Source organism: Trachinotus anak, unplaced genomic scaffold (assembly GCF_046630095.1).
Source record: "Trachinotus anak isolate AG129_WGS33_773 ecotype Australia unplaced genomic scaffold, CSIRO_AGI_Tana_v1 ptg000025l, whole genome shotgun sequence".
Classification (NCBI taxonomy): Eukaryota; Metazoa; Chordata; class Actinopteri; order Carangiformes; family Carangidae; genus Trachinotus; species Trachinotus anak.
The window spans coordinates 2160456-2176327 of NW_027273876.1; the positions used below are offsets into that span (position 1 = coordinate 2160456).

Consider the following 15872-nt stretch of genomic DNA (forward strand, 5'->3'; position numbering starts at 1 on the left):
TAAAAAGCAACAATCCTCAAATACAGGTATGAACGGGTGTCTAATGGGACAGAAAATGAAGGTGTTATCACACTACAGATATTAATATGGTTCTATATTATCTATAGTTATTGTGATAATAATAAAAATAATTTCAGAGATATTTACTCTTTATACACTTAAAGGTCTCTGTTCTTACCCCCTGTTCTGTGTCCATGTAGCACCAGAAGGTGTATCCTCAAATTGCTCTCCCTTTATCCATTATCCACTAGTTCAGTCTATAAAATGTCACATAATGGAGAAATAGGTTTCCCAGAACCAAAGGTAATGTCTTCACATATGTAGTTTTGTCCAGCCAGACGTCTGTTACCCAGAAATTGTCAACTTCAATAATATAACGACAAGAAAAACAGCAAATCACATTGAAGCGTAGCCTGAGGAATGCTGTTGTAACAAAGTAATAGTGTCTGTAACATAAAACTTCTTTTAAATCATATTAAATTCAGTTTTAAACTTGAAGTCTTTCACCTTCACCAAAACTCTGCTCACTGTGCTCACTTTCCTAAGGTGACATGGCATCTGGGTCTAAGCTGAGAGGTCCCCATCTCATCGGCCACAGCTGCACACACTGTGGACAAGGGGCCATTTTCTCCACAGTCGAGGTCATTAGGCCTCAATTTTCCAAAATCTGTCCTTTGAACTCAAGATGCCACAGGGCTGCAGCCTGAACACATTTCTGACATCAGCTTGGTCGAACACATCACCAGCTGATGAAGCCACACACCATCTCATCTCATCCCACTGGTGATGAGAACACACACCTGCGCTGGTGTCATCGAGACCTGGGAAGCCACTTTCAGTTCATTACCTGCTCTCCTCCAATCTTATTACTTCCTGAAAAACCCCAGTTACCACACATACAGCTCAGACTCACATGAGCCTCTCTAATTGCTCCGAAATCAAGGCAACGTAATTCCAGACTCCACACATCACCCAGAGCTCTGTGGATGTAGCAGGAGATGAAAGAGGTGACGTAATGTGAGCGGATGTTTGTCTCTTTCTTCAGCTCTGCCAGGGAAACAAGAGCCTTGGCATTGTTGATATAAACAGCATTCTCATGCTATATCATACTCTGCTCATATCTATACGTTTACACTGATGCCTGCCTGGGAACCAACAAGTGAAATACACAGAGCCCCTTGTATGATACACATGATACACAGCAGATGAGACAATATAACTTTTGCTGGCAGCACTTCCAGTATTCAGTATTGTCATTCATACTAGGGCTGTAAATAATTATTTCCATGGTGCACATTTGCAAATGCCCATCGGTTTCAAATGGTTTGATTTGTCTGATGGTCAAAAATCCAAAGGTGTTCAGTTCACAGTTCTGTGGAACAGAGAAAAGCAGCAAAGTCTCACATTTGTGAAGCTGAAGCCAGGGTTAGATGAGTACTTTCACATGATAAATGTCTTTAATGATAAGTCGATTATCAACATTTTTGGCAATGAACTTTCTGTTGATGGATCTCGTAACGTATAGTAGCAGAGATAAGTTTGTATAGCTGTAGTGGAGACTCACAGTTGGCACAAACCATTGTGTGATGACTAGAAGCTCAGAAATGCTGGAAAATGCCCATCACACTTCTGAATGGCTTAATTCTGTCCAGTCAATCGTCCAAAACCTCAAGATGTTACATTTACAGTCATATAAACCAGATAAAAACAGCAGAGCTCTGCATTTGTGAAGCTGAAACCAGCCTCACTTTGGTGTTTTTGCATGACAAGTGAGTGCAAAAAACATTCTGTTGATGGATTAGTTGATTATTGAGTAATTATTTCATCCCTAGCCTTAATGCAGGAGCTGTGTTGGTAATACAGATTCTTCCCCTGAGCTCTTCCAGTTTCAGAGTGGCTGCATTTTCCCATTGCTGAGTCCAGCCGCTGAGCACTGACACCAGACTGCCCGGCCAGACGGAGTCCGCTGGCCAATGAAGCAGCTACTGCTCCTTTTTATGAGTCTCCACTGCTGTTTAGCTCCAGTCTGGTAAAATAATTTTGGTGTATTATTACAGAGTGTGTGCATGTGCAGTGCATTTGTGTGTTGTAATATTTAAGTAGCTAAAAGAAAAAGGTCTCCACGGCCTTACAAATTACAACTTTTAATGGGATGAAGGAGGTTTGACAGTTGGCTGACTTTAAACACTGAAGGAATCGGAAGTTTAGTCATTTAAATCGTATTTGAATGATTTCTTCATCAATTGTGACAGTGTGATTGATGTCTTTATTTTCAAGAGGAGTTGTTTATGATCAATTCAGAGCAGCACACTGATGCAGACCCTGTTTGTGATGCTGCAGAGGTTCAGCATGAGGGGAAAATGTGACATCATGAGGCGAACCATAAGTCAGGGCAGAACGTTTGTGGTCGGACATGTTTTTCAGTAGTTACAGAAGCCTGAGTCGCGTGTGCCTGCCTCCTCCGTGAATCATCTCTGTGTGACAACGTTCATTTTCTGTTTTACAATTTTTGTTTTGGTAGAGGATTTTAGTGGATGTTGTTGCAGCTTTTTTTGTTTTTGTTTTGCTTTTTTCCACTTGTGTCAGATCTTGTGGTTTTCGCATGACGAAAGTCCGCAAGCACAGCCTTTTCCGGAACGGGGTGAACACACTCGGCCAATAGGTCCTTGAGTTTCCACCGCATAACAACAATGTTTCAATTTGTCTAATCGGGGGTATTTAGGCTAAGTAAACTATCACTCTTCAGGATTTCATTTGCAGCCACAGCCCAGTCATGCAGACCTCTTATTCAAACCATTTGTGTGCGGTCGAGAGTGGGAGTGGGGAGGGCAGCCAGTGGGGATGACAGGAGGATTGGATAACTCAGGGAGAAAGTCTGGGACGCAGAGAGTGAGAGGTCTTGGCAAGAAGCTGGAAACCACACGCAGCTTGCGTGATTGTGGTTCTCTCACAGCTCTCTCTGCTTGCAGCTCTCTGAAGCACCTGCATGCCTCACCACTCGACCTTAGTGACCTTTGAACTCTGCTGCAGAGACTCTAACTTCTAACTTCATGTCATCTTGTTAATTGGTAGAGTGTGGTGTGAAAACATTTGGATGGTGATATTTTTTTATTGTTTTGGCTGCACTTCAGAACATTTAAAGCTCCACAGTCTAAAGGTAGATGTCCATGTTACCTGAAATCTGCTGTTTTTTTATTGGATCACTTGCAGTCGTGAGTAGTTCCTCTGTTTTTCTTGTGCAACATAAAACTGCACACTCAAAAATTAATGTTTTTGGTTGCAATACCACGAATGACCACCGGGGAAACTTGGCAGCAAGGCTGAGTTACAGCATCACAGATTTCTTGATGCATCTGTGATTCAGACACTCAAATAAAATGGCGGGAAGTGAATCTAATTCACTACATTGAAAATCGAGAGTGATTTGTGAGATGCCTTTTTACTGTGAGTGGTTGTGACCTGCTTTCTGTCAATGAAGCTGTGGTGTAGGCTGACCTGTGCAGATTTCATGAACCACACAGCCTGAGCTGCTGGAAACTGCTCACTTGACAGCTGATAGTAGTTCACTTGCTAACTGGTTAGCCTGCTCACTAGCATATTAGCTCAACTAGCTATTCATACATTATTGAGTTAGCTGGAACCGACATGAGTGTTTGACGAGGTGTCCTTGCACTATGTTAGGGGACCTTTCTGGAAATTTTCCAAAGCAAAGAAGACGTGCTTTGTCTTCCTGCTCACTGAAACGGGGAGACTTCCTTAAAATGCTTCCTTAGTTAAGTAAAAAAGTGAAGTAATTTACAGCAGTAATAGAGATTTTACAGCAGTAACATTCTACTGTTTCCATGGAAACTGTTTGCTGACATTAGCTTGTGATACCGGTTCTCACTTTTGGGAAGCTGGCATTAAAGGAGTGTGCCGCTGTCTCATCCTCCTGATGGACAAATCACAAACCGACTGCTGGTCAAATCACTTCCTCATCGTTCGTGGCCATTCGGTTCTTCTGCTCCTCTTGGGTTGTGTTAATTTATCACCATGAACGGAGTTAATGGTTTGAGGTACCTGTACTTTACTTGAGTATTTTAATTTCAAGCCATTTTATAATCTACTTCCACTTTATGTATTTGTGCTAATATTTGCTCAACCTTCACCTACAATAACAACGGAATGCTACTTACTAATTAATGCAGTGATCATGATAATAATCTAATGATATAATAGAAGTTTTACTTTTGGAACTTAAGTTTATTTTGCTGATAATATTTGTATTAAAAGGTTTAAAAACATGCGCCACCATCCTAATTCTTAACAACTGCACTGTAGATAAAGGTATGTGCAGGACTGACCCTCATGGTAGAGCAGTACAATATATGCTGATGTAAATAGCCGCACAATCACCAACACTACCTTTTTATTCGTGAGGTCATGGCACCGCTTACCTTGCCCAACTCCTCCATTTCAGTTTCCTGCATCGATTTAGGATCATAACTGGCCTCATAAAAGTTTGAGAGGGGACGTGAGAGCCAAAATCCAGACCCAGCCAGCAAGTTTTAATGGTACAGGTTTATAATGAAACACTCCTTGAGCCTCTCTCCCAAAGCGCTGACGTTATCCACTGGACACACGCGCATATTAAAAGCGCACGCTATTTATAAAGTGTGGGACTATCAGTGAGGCAAGGCGGCAGGGAGTTGAGAGGATGTGTGTGTGTGTATGTGTATGTGTGTGTGTGTGTGTGTGTGTGTGTGTGTATATATGTGTGAGTGAAAGTGCTCCTAAATGACCATTACCAGGAGGGTTATCTGCCCCGGTTACACTGTGCAGTTTAGTCATGAGCAGATGAGCGGAGCGCCGTGTTGTTGTAAAGAGCAGATGTTTTGAGGTCACTGCTTCTCAATCTGCCTTCTGCAAGTGTTGACACTTGTGGGTTGGAATCATACTTAATGAGGGAATCATGATGTGTGGGTTGTGGGCCATGGGAAACACAGAATGAGCGCCATGGTTGTTCATATCCTGGAGCACTGATGATTGGCTATAACAGCACCCTGCAGTTCCAAGGTATCTGTAGCTCTTGAAAAGTCTTAAAAAGCTTTTAATTCAGTTTTTTTTAAAGGTTTTTAAAAACTCTTAAATTTCATTTACAAAGCTCTTAAATGTTTTTTCTCGCCTGCTGAGTGCTGTAAAGATGGATCATCAGAAACCTCCTGTATATGAGCGGTTGCATCGTTTTTGGTCTCTCTCTATGGTCATTTTGTATCACTTTGTAGTTGTGTTGAGTGTCTTTGGAATAGTTTTGTTTTTGTGGTCTTGTAGCTGAGCTCTATTTTTTCAGACAAGAAATATTAATCACTCCATGCAGAGGCTCTGGCCCAGAAGCCCCCTGCCCCTTTAGGCCCCTGGGCTTACATCATCCAGGTGATGTTATTTGATTGATTACATTAGCAGGAATTATTTACAGCTGACAGAAGTGTGACATATAATAAATTCATGTACTTAATAAATCATTGCAAGCAGTTTGTTTTCCTTGTCTTCGACTGGTATGACCAGGAAAAAGCTGGAAAAAGCCCCACTTCCTGACATTTCCACTTCCATGAGATATTTTAAGACACTCAGGAGGAGCAGTCCTGTTTCAGGTAATGGTGCATTCAGTCCGTCCATGTTGCTCATTCCTGGTCAGAGCCCATTGCCTCCACCTGCCCGGCTCACACAGGCTCTAATGATTTCTTCCGATTAAAGTTCAAATATTCCCATGTGTGGCCGCTACCAGTCTGCGGCGTCTGGTCACCACTCTCACCCAGCAGGCTACTTTCAGCATTCCTCAGCTGCCCAGCCAATGAACACACAACAATGATGTCATTTCCTGCACGGGGGGCTCCTGATATTTCCCTCATGGCTAACAGGAAGGTTTTTCCACGCAGCAGACAGTATCGCAAACATGACTCAGGTTAGTCTTGATCTGATACCTCTGAGCGTTACCTCCTGCAATGATAGCAAACAGTCGGGACAGACAGAGACTCTGCAATTGACTTTTCAGTGTTTCCCAGAGCCTAAAATTACACACTGATGAATTATAGCTGCTGCACGCAATGCTTCGACAGCTGCGAGCCGGCCACGACTTCAGTCTTGTTTCTTACGCTTCATCAGCTTTAACTAAACGCTCCCAGAGGAGCATCAAGAGAAGACGAGGTCGTCATTCGTCAGTTGTAACTTCTTCTTATCACGACCTGGCAGGAAAGACACATGGAAAACCCAATGACTTAATGCATCACAGACGCTTGAAGTGCCCTGGTTTGTGCGGACGTGATTGGTGGATGCTGAGACAGGAGTAAACATGAAGCACCATCTGTAGCTCCTCTGAGGCAACATCCACTGATGAAATCTCTGTGTGCAATGAGCCACAGCGGGAGCTCAGACAGTGAACACAGTCTAGATGTTGTTCACTGTGCTTCTGCTGCCATCTGCTGGTAAACAGGAGAAGTAATTCCATGCAACAGAGAGAGACACTCAATGGTAACTTATTTGGTTACCAAATATCGCTATGCCTATGCCTATATTTATACGCTTGAACTGCTTTAACTATTTAACAAATATTGTACATTAATAAACAAATGTCCTTATAAATGCTTACAACTACATACAGTGTGTTATAAACCATTTCTTAAATGTGTGTATACTGTTTATAAATGCTACATAAGGGGACTTTAAAGTGTAACCACTATTTCAGATATTTAGTAACATGAAGAGAGTTCTTGCAGTCTGTCAGTACTTTATAATTATTATTATTAAAGTTTAAACATCCTGCACAAGCCTTCAACAGTTCATGCACCACACATTTTCAGCTGTCTTGAGTTCGATAGCGTGGATGAGGTTACCTTATGAACAGTCCATCAACAGTCATGTAACTTGAGATGACAAAATATGATGTATACAAAACATCACCGTCTTTTTTTAGGGTTTTTCCCACTAGTGGAAACAGAAATTTGCAAGAATATAAAAAATATATATATAAATATAATATAAAATATTTAAAAATATATATATATATATATAATTTAAAAGAAACTATTACAGAAGAATTTGTTGGTGCAGATACATTATATGAGTCTGATCAGCATCATTAACATGACTGAGTCAAGTCAAAGTGTTACAAATGTAGGTGTGAAAATATAGAGCATAACTTTTTTTTCTGTAGAACTCACTCATACCTGCACTTTAGCTGTGAATAAAGATATGTTTTGATCTTGTGGTCAGAGGTTAATAATGTGGACGTTAACAAAATGTAGAAATAGCTTTCATTAATGATGCCTTTAAAAAAATCCCAAAATCAATTTGTGCAGACAAATATAAAAACAATAGAATTAGCAGGAAATTATTGAATAGAGAGTCTAAGATCAAACAATCAATTAATCTGTCTACTATTTTACAAATCTGTCAATGAAAAATTATTAGGTTAAATTAAATCTTTAATTAAATTAAATCTTCTAACAGGTCCATTCATTTCCATAAGGTATGAAATTCAGTTAGCAGACTATTAATAATAATAATAATAATAATAATAATAATATAAATAATCATTGCATGGTAATGTAGTTAAGGTGCAGATGGATTTGAAAAGTCATTGTATTACCTCCCAAAGATAACGTATCCGGAGTCTGTAAATAGTTTCTTCTTTAAGGGAAATGAATTTAGGCCAATGGACGTCTGGAATGGTAGAAAAACTACATTAAAATTTGCAGCATGACTTACAAAGTGGTACAGAACAGGACACACATGGTTACTACATGGTTTTTAGTAAAACCTGCAAAATAAGTGGTACGCTCCTTTAAGAACATGGACTAATATTAGTATATGTGGCTAAAAATATCACAATGTCAAACAAAAAACAACAGTTCAATCAAGAATAGATCAATAGTAAAATGACAATGTCACATTACACAAAAATGTTATATTAAAATGGTATAATCATGGGAGTGAATCACCAGGACAGATTTAGAGTTTACCAACATATGATAAATGGTACGATTGTGTGCGCTCTTTGAGTGTTGCTGATGGTCCTCAGACTTCCAGGATGTTTGATCATGGAGTAATTCCGACTCCCAGAAGAGGAAGTGAACGCACCGAGGCTGCCGCTTCCTCCTGGATACCCCCGGACAAAAAAAGCAACCTGTTAAATTTAGTCAAGTCAGGGTGTTTGCATTTGTACAGCTGTTAGAGGAGGTTAATGTGTCCTTGTCTATTGTTGTGCATGCACGTGTGTGTGTGTGTGTGTGTGTGTGTGTGTGCGTGTGTGTGTGTGTGTGCGCTCTGTCAGTGTGCGTCTTGGGAAAATGTGAGTCAGAAAATGAGGATGAGTGGGCTCAGACAGTGGACAGACCAAACAGGACACAGTGGGGGGTGGGGGGGTCACAGCGGTGGGGTCTTTGGTGCCCAGACAGGGAGAGAAGGGAAATACTGCAGAGCAACTGTGGGGAGGATTGTTGGGAGGATTGTCATGGTCTCTCAGGATGAATCGGAATCACTCTGGTGATCCTCTGACTTTTCATGCAGCTCCATCATCAGGTCAAAATGTCAATTTGTCCAATAATTTCGTTAATGACCATGTTAAATCTGATTTATTTTTGTAGATTATCTGGCTTTTCTGTGTTTATTTAGACAATTTGCATAATTTAATAAAGGGTAAGTATATTGACTCACAGAGCACTTTATTAGGAACACCACACAGGAGCTGGGTAGTTCCTCCCTGTTGCTCTCAGAACAGCCTCAGTACTTCGTGACGTTGATTCCACAAGATGTTGGAAACATTTTTCAGTATTTTCTCACATGTTAAATGCAAAACAATCAATCAATCGAGAAAATAATCAACAGATTGATAGTAAAAATAATTGTTTGTTGAAACATTGGGAATAAAATAGATTAAATCACACGTTTTGTGACCAATATGTTTTCAGTTTGTCAGAAAGAAACTGATGAAATAGACAAAGAAAAACAAAATTTTATACAAAAGGACTGTGCATGTAAATGCAGCCATACTGCAATAAAAAAGTGAAAGATTTGACTACTAACTGTTGTTACTGACACTTATGCTTCCTAAGTAACATATAGGATGGATCGTCTCTGCTGCAGTACTTGAGTTTGACTACAGGAGGGCAGGCTGGTCACTGAAGGGAAACAGAGGCAACAGGTGAAAATCACCTGCTGCTGCAGCTGGATATTTTCCCCACATGGTTCCTGCTACAGTGTATGTAATTATTATCCATACTGTTCTAACGAAGACATTATAATGTGCTCCTGGTACTCAACGAGTTTATTGCAGCTGTTACGTCACCATAACAAAACAATGCTCATTGTACTTTAAGTCTGAATAAATACATGTCGGCTAATTCTTTCCAATGGTTATTATTAGTAGTAGTATTAGTATTAGTGTTAGTATTAGTATTAGTATTAGTGTTAGTATTAGTATTAGTATTAGTGTTAGTATTAGTATTAGTTGTAGTAGTAGTATTTACAATTTCTTTTTTTTTTTCTTTTCATATTTTTGTCAAGTAGGTTTTCACGTAGACCTCCAGGAATCAGGTTTTGTGTTTTGGTGAATAACAATGAACAGAGTCAGTACAGAGACAGACGCAGATGTGGTATTTTCACAGTAAAGGCTCCTTGGTGTTGGAGCTGTGTGTGTCAGGGAGCTGTGTGTGTATCAGGGAGCTGTGTGTGTCTCAGGGAGCTGTGTGTGTGTCAGGGAGCTGTGTGTTGAAGCTGTGTGTGTCAGGGAGCTGTGTGTGTCTCAGGGAGCTGTGTGTGTGTCAGGGAGCTGTGTGTTGAAGCTGTGTGTGTCTCAGGGAGCTGTGTGTGTGTCAGGGAGCTGTGTGTTGAAGCTGTGTGTGTCTCAGGGAGCTGTGTGTTGAAGCTGTGTGTGTCAGGGAGCTGTGTGTGTCAGGGAGCTGTGTGTCTATCAGGGAGCTGTGTGTTCTTCTGTCGCTGCATCCACACTTTGCGCGCAACGTCTCCACAAGCTGTTCGTGAATGAGGTCGCGCACACACTGGAGCGTGGGATCGTGAGTGGAATGAACACAGAGATGGAGCTCTCCTCAGTGAATGGCTCCTCCTGGAGAGCGGAGTCGGTGTGTATCAGGGAGTCTGTGTGTTGAAGCTGTGTGTATCAGGGAGCTGTGTGTGTCAGGGAGCTGTGTGTGTCTCAGGGAGCTGTGTGTGTCAGGGAGCTGTGTGTTGGAGCTGTGTGTGTCTCAGGGAGCTGTGTGTTCTTCTTCTGTCGCTGCGTCCACACTTTGCGCGCAATGTCTCCACGAGGCGTTTGTGAATGAGGTCGTGCACACACTGGAGTGTGGGAGCGTGAGAGGATTGAACACAGAGATGGAGCTCTCCTCAGTGAATGGCTCCTCCTGGAGAGCGGAGTCGGTGGCCGTGTCTCTGGGCTTCTCTGTCATTTTCCTGCTCGGCACCACGGGAAACTCTCTGGTCCTCGCTGTCCTGCTCCGCAGCGGACAGATGAACATCAAGAGCACCAACCTGTTCATCCTCAGCCTCGGAGTAGCAGATCTGTGCTTCATCGTCTTCTGCGTGCCCTTCCAGGCCACCATCTACACGCTGGATGAGTGGGTGTTCGGACCCGTGCTGTGCAAAGTCGTGCACTTCATCATTTTCCTCACCATGTACGCCAGCGTCTTCACCCTGACGGCGGTGTCCCTGGACAGGTGTGTCCCCTGCCTTTGACAGGCTTCATGTGTTTTGAGCTACAGAACTTTATAATTCACCTGCACCATCAAAAGGAAAAGTGTTGTTACAGAGAGATGGAGTGTTACAGCAGCCAGGCTTCATAAATGACTAAAAACCTAATGCACAGTAACTAAAAAGAATAACATAAGAAGGAAAAAATAAATTTTATTAATCCCTAAATCCAGAATATAAAAGCCATTTCCTCTGTTCCTCTCAAATCATGACATAACCACAAATAACATGAGCACCATTGGCAGTTCAGCTCAGTTTGTGTCCTGGTATGCACATCAGTTCACCCAAAGCCAGATTTCATGGACAGATCAGTGTGATCTGAGTTGTTCATTTCCTGCATCCTGTTTTAGATGATCGTTTTCCTGTTATAGCATCGTTCCCGACAAAGAAGACTGCGTTAATTTAAAGTACTTATTTTAAAGTCCAGTCTCCGATTTCCTTTTAATTTTACAGGTTATATTAAGCAGAAAAGTCAAGTTGTAGGTGGTTGTGAAAAACAGAGGCGAGGCCGTCAGAGGAGCAGCCAGACAAGCAAACCAGCAGCTCTGGGGGGTTTTCAGCTTTTTCTTTGTAATTTCATAGAGAGATCTGAAGCGTTCTCTGCACAGTTCTCATGACAACAGGATTTCATCAGGGTCTGTGTTTTCCTGTATGAACCTTGTGAACCTTAACTACATACTATGGACTATAACCATAAATCATGACGTACTGACATGACTTCCCTCTGCTCTTGCAGGTATTTAGCCATTTGCTACCCACTCCGCTCCAGGGAGATGAGAACACCAAAAAACGCCCTCACCTCCATCTGCCTGGTTTGGGCTTTGTCCTTGATTTTCTCTGGACCGTATCTCAGCTACTACTCACAGATGGACCTGGTTGGCACTGTAGTGTGTATTCCTGCCTGGGAGTCCAAACCACGCATCATAATGGACATGTGCACCTTTGTCTTTGGCTACCTCATTCCTGTCCTGGTGCTCAGCCTCACCTACGCTCGCACCATCCGATACCTGTGGACCAGTGTGGACCCCATAAAGGACATGTCCGAGTCTCGGCGGGCCAAGCGTAAAGTCACCAAGATGATCATCATAGTCGCTGTCCTCTTCTGCCTTTGCTGGCTTCCCCATCACCTTGTCATTCTTTGCATGTGGTTTGGACATTTCCCCCTCAACCACACCACCTACATCCTCCGCATCCTCTCCCACCTGGTGGCTTACACCAACTCCTGCCTCAACCCTATTGTTTACGCCCTCGTCTCAAAGCACTTCCGCAAAGGCTTCAGGAAGGTTTTCAGCTGCACGCTGAAGAGAAGGGAGGTCAACAAGGTACACGTCATCCAGGCAGTGAACACGGTCAGCAGTGTGGAGACATCCAACTAGACACAATGGCTTTGAATCTGACCAGAGAAAGGAGAGGAAGAGCCAACTGAACATTATGAACCCTGAACAGAGATTGTCTTTAGGTGGCGTATTATCCCATCAGTATTAATTTCACCAGAGTAAAAACCATCTAAAGTGTGGAGTGTACTTGTCTGTAAGAAAGACCTTAATGTTACAACAGTGGTGAATGAGGAATTAGGGATTCCTAGAGCTGTTTATAGTAAAGGCTGAGTTACTGACCACTTCCCGCAGTTGTAGAAGAAATTGATGAATGGAGGAAAACCTTCGGCAAAAAGGACAATCTGTATTTGACACAGCGCAGGCCATGTGAGGCTACTGGTAATTAAATTGATCACTAAAGATGTTACAGTCACAGTGTGCCCCAAACAGCTCAACAGATAATACCAATCAATCAATCGAGGAACACACCCCTCTCATATTTTCTCCCTGGCCCCGTGATATTTCAGCTACTCTCGCAGCTTGGCTCTACGGATGTCGCTCTGCCAGTTGGTGGGTCCACCACTTTGGTCCAGGCTGAAATACCTCAACAATTATTGGTTCGATTGGCCTGGAATTTTGTACATACATGCATGGTTCCTTGAGGACATATCTTATTGACTGATCCCCTAACTTTTCATCAAGGGCCATCATTAGGTTGACATTTTTGTTTTATGCAAGATGTCTCAGAAATTATCAGATGGATTGCCATGAAATTTGGTACATATGCTCATGGACCCTGCCACCAGCAGGTCAACGTTTCAAATTATCCAGAAATAATTCAACATCTGCAAGATGGACTGGCACAAAGCTTAGAACAGATTTTCATCTGTCCTATCCTAATCCTAGTGACTTTCATCCTAATGACTTTGGTCATCCTCTAATTTTTCCCTTATCACCAGTGTTTTGCATGTGTAAAATGACTCAGATGAATTGCCATTCAAATTTTGTAAACACATTCATATTCCCCCAGGATGAATTATTAAGAACTTTAATGATCCCTTAACTTTTCATCTAGCACCAGTCATCAGTTGTTGTAGTTTGTCAAATAATTTTGTTTATTACCAAATACCTGCAAAATATTTGGGACAGTTGCGTTCGTCAATGCATTGTTGCAAGATGGTTAGCCTTAGTTCTAACCTTGTACCAAAGAGACAGCCAAAGTGACCCTTTTTTGTTGTGTTATGTTTTGTAGCAGCTTGTAACTAAATGAAACCATATACAAGCAGTGTATAGCTCCTATAATATGAGCTAAATGGATTACATTACCCATTATATTGGATTCTTTTTTTTATTATGTAACTGCAAGCAGTGGTGCATTTGTAGCCGTTCTGCAAACAGTCTGTTGACACATCTTTAGTTCTTTTCACCAAGTGAGACATATCATAGATGTCAGAAATTCTTGATATCTCCAACTTGGAATAACGACTTGCACGAATGGTTTTTCCCGCTTGACTGCTTGTAATTAAAGTTTGAACTATAAGACATGAATGTGGCAAAAGCACTGCTGTGCTTAAGAACAGCCTCACAGAACAGCAAGTGTAGCTATAGACCATTAGTCTCGTACATCAAGATCAAGAATAAGTGGTAACAAAAGGAAACAGTTTATGCTTTAATGGGACAATAAGGAAGTCCTCAGATACCTTGATTTGTGTCTAATCTGGGGTTTTTTTGTGCCAAAAGATAATAGGCACATGTGTTCAGCATGTGGCACTTATGGTTGACCAGATTCTGAAGTATTTTTCCTGGAAATCACATGAACACTGTCTTAAAAGGACAAGACCCGGGCAGAGACAGCCCCACTCATGGCAACATGTGTCTTATTATGAAAATCATTTCAGAGAATTTGATGAAAAGTAGTAATTTACTTTTGGTAAAATGAGCTTTGCCTTTATGCTGTTTAGACACTGAATGAAGGGATCTTACCACCTTTGTATCCAGTAACTGTTCCAGTTTAATATTTGTAATAACTTTATTTCTGTTGTGCTATTAGAACAATATTTGCCTGATGTTGCCTGATGTAGGTCACAGGTATCACCCTAAAGGTTTAACAGAATAAGAGTTTGTACATGAAATGAGTCGCAACAGTTTTGGTTTGAAAAACTCAGCTGAGTTTCACATCAACAGGGTCTGTGGTTCAGGATTTGGCTGGAAACAGCCTGAGGAGTCTGAGGAACTGTGGGTGGTGTTGGACTGAAAAAAAATACTGGTCAGAATGTTATGCAACCAACATTTGCCAGACAGATCATCAATCATCTCTGCATAATTCAGCCTTTTGTACAGATACCTCAACAAGCCTCAATGTTATCTCTGCTGGAAATATGCTGCATGATAATTTAATGTCAATGGAAACTTCAGTGTTATCTGTTGATTATACGACTTGCTTTGCAGTGCAAGTCACAGTGTTACAGATGATTTGTGAACCTTGATTTGTTGTTGTTAATGTGAGATATACAAGATAACTTTTCTTTGTGTTTTATATGCATGCAGTCAGTATTAATGTGGTGTAACGAACAACATAAGAGTTAATAAATCCATCACGTCGTCACATAACTACCCTACTATACTTACACAATGCTTTTCACTCCAAACATGATATGTCCTCTCAAGATGATTGATTTTCATCATCTTTAGAGGTGTTATGTGAAAGATTACACTTGTCAAGTGGTTCCCTGCTACATAAACTCACATGATAGATGCTTTGTTGTTGAGGACGTACGGATCATGAGTTCATGGCAAGTACAGTTCTCTGTTTTATATAGATATGAAGCACAACAAAGACTCCTGACTGGGTTTATATACAATAGATGTGTTACTTGTAATTTTCTGTTGTTAAATGTGTATAGATGTAGTTTAATGATTAAAACCTTGGCTTTAACATCTGAATTCATCTTGGCCCCTTCCAGGAGAGACAGAGTCCTAGATTGTCCCTTAGAAAACAGAGGTGGGCCAGTTAACCAGATGTCAAATCAACCCATTAGTCTTCATCCTTCAAGTTGCTCCTCTTGTAAAAATGAAAAATGCCCCAAGCAGCAATGTAATAAGGCACATTTCCCCCGAGCCCAGAGGGTGGAAAAAACCCCCAGTGGTTCATGACACTTTGTGAGAACCATGGTTGTACTGGGGTTTATTTTACCTCAGGGGCAACAGTGAGCCCATTGTACCCTCAAGACAAACTTAAGCAACGTTCAAACTATATTTTTTGCTTGTTTTAAAAATGTGCATCTGGTTAACCACAGCCCCCCATTAAAGAGGGGCACGCAGCCATTTCTGGTTTTTCTATGGGACCATCCAGGAATGTCTCCCATGAATGAAACAGCCCCATACAATACAGGGCTAAATTCCTCCACTGCCTCATGGAAACAAGACTGAACACAGAACAGTGACAAGTCCCATGGTTCAGAGGATACCTCTGTAGTTCAGTTTGGTCTGAGCTAATGTCAGCAACCTGCATGAACTTGTTCTAACCCTCACAATCTCATCAAAAATGACTGTGGATGTATCTATAAATCTCTGTGTTTACATCACATCTTTTTCCATCTGTGCAGATTGCAGTTTGGAGACATCGTCCCTGAGTGAGTATTGAAGCTAAGGTGAGTAATCAGTGTTTCAAACACAATTAGACACTCGTGGGATGGAACATTGCGCACCATCATGTAACTGTGTCTTTCCACTGAAACTCAGAATACTGATATTCTTGTGTGGAGGTTGTGGCTCTGTTAATGTAAGTCTGTCTACAAAGTGGTGGAGAAACTGTGA

General features: G+C 41.5%; 1 protein-coding gene across 1 annotated transcript; it reads left to right on the plus strand.

Moving 5' to 3' along the window:
• Positions 1-9617: 9617 nt before the first annotated feature.
• On the plus strand, positions 9618-14709 carry LOC139608390 (galanin receptor 2a). The gene is made up of 2 exons (XM_071462077.1): positions 9618-10706; positions 11477-14709. Exons 1-2 carry the CDS (start codon positions 10090-10092, stop codon positions 12114-12116), a joined length of 1257 nt encoding a protein of 418 aa, XP_071318178.1. The 5' UTR covers positions 9618-10089; the 3' UTR covers positions 12117-14709.
• The last annotated feature ends 1163 nt before the right edge of the window (positions 14710-15872 follow it).

Excerpts from the sequence above, each read along its gene's own strand:
- LOC139608390 (XM_071462077.1), top strand. The coding sequence starts at position 10,090 with ATGGCTCCTCCTGGAGAGCGGAGTCGGTGTGTATCAGGGAGTCTGTGT. Across the intron at positions 10,707-11,476 it reads ACGGCGGTGTCCCTGGACAG|GTATTTAGCCATTTGCTACC; the intron begins GTGTGTCCCCTG and ends CTGCTCTTGCAG.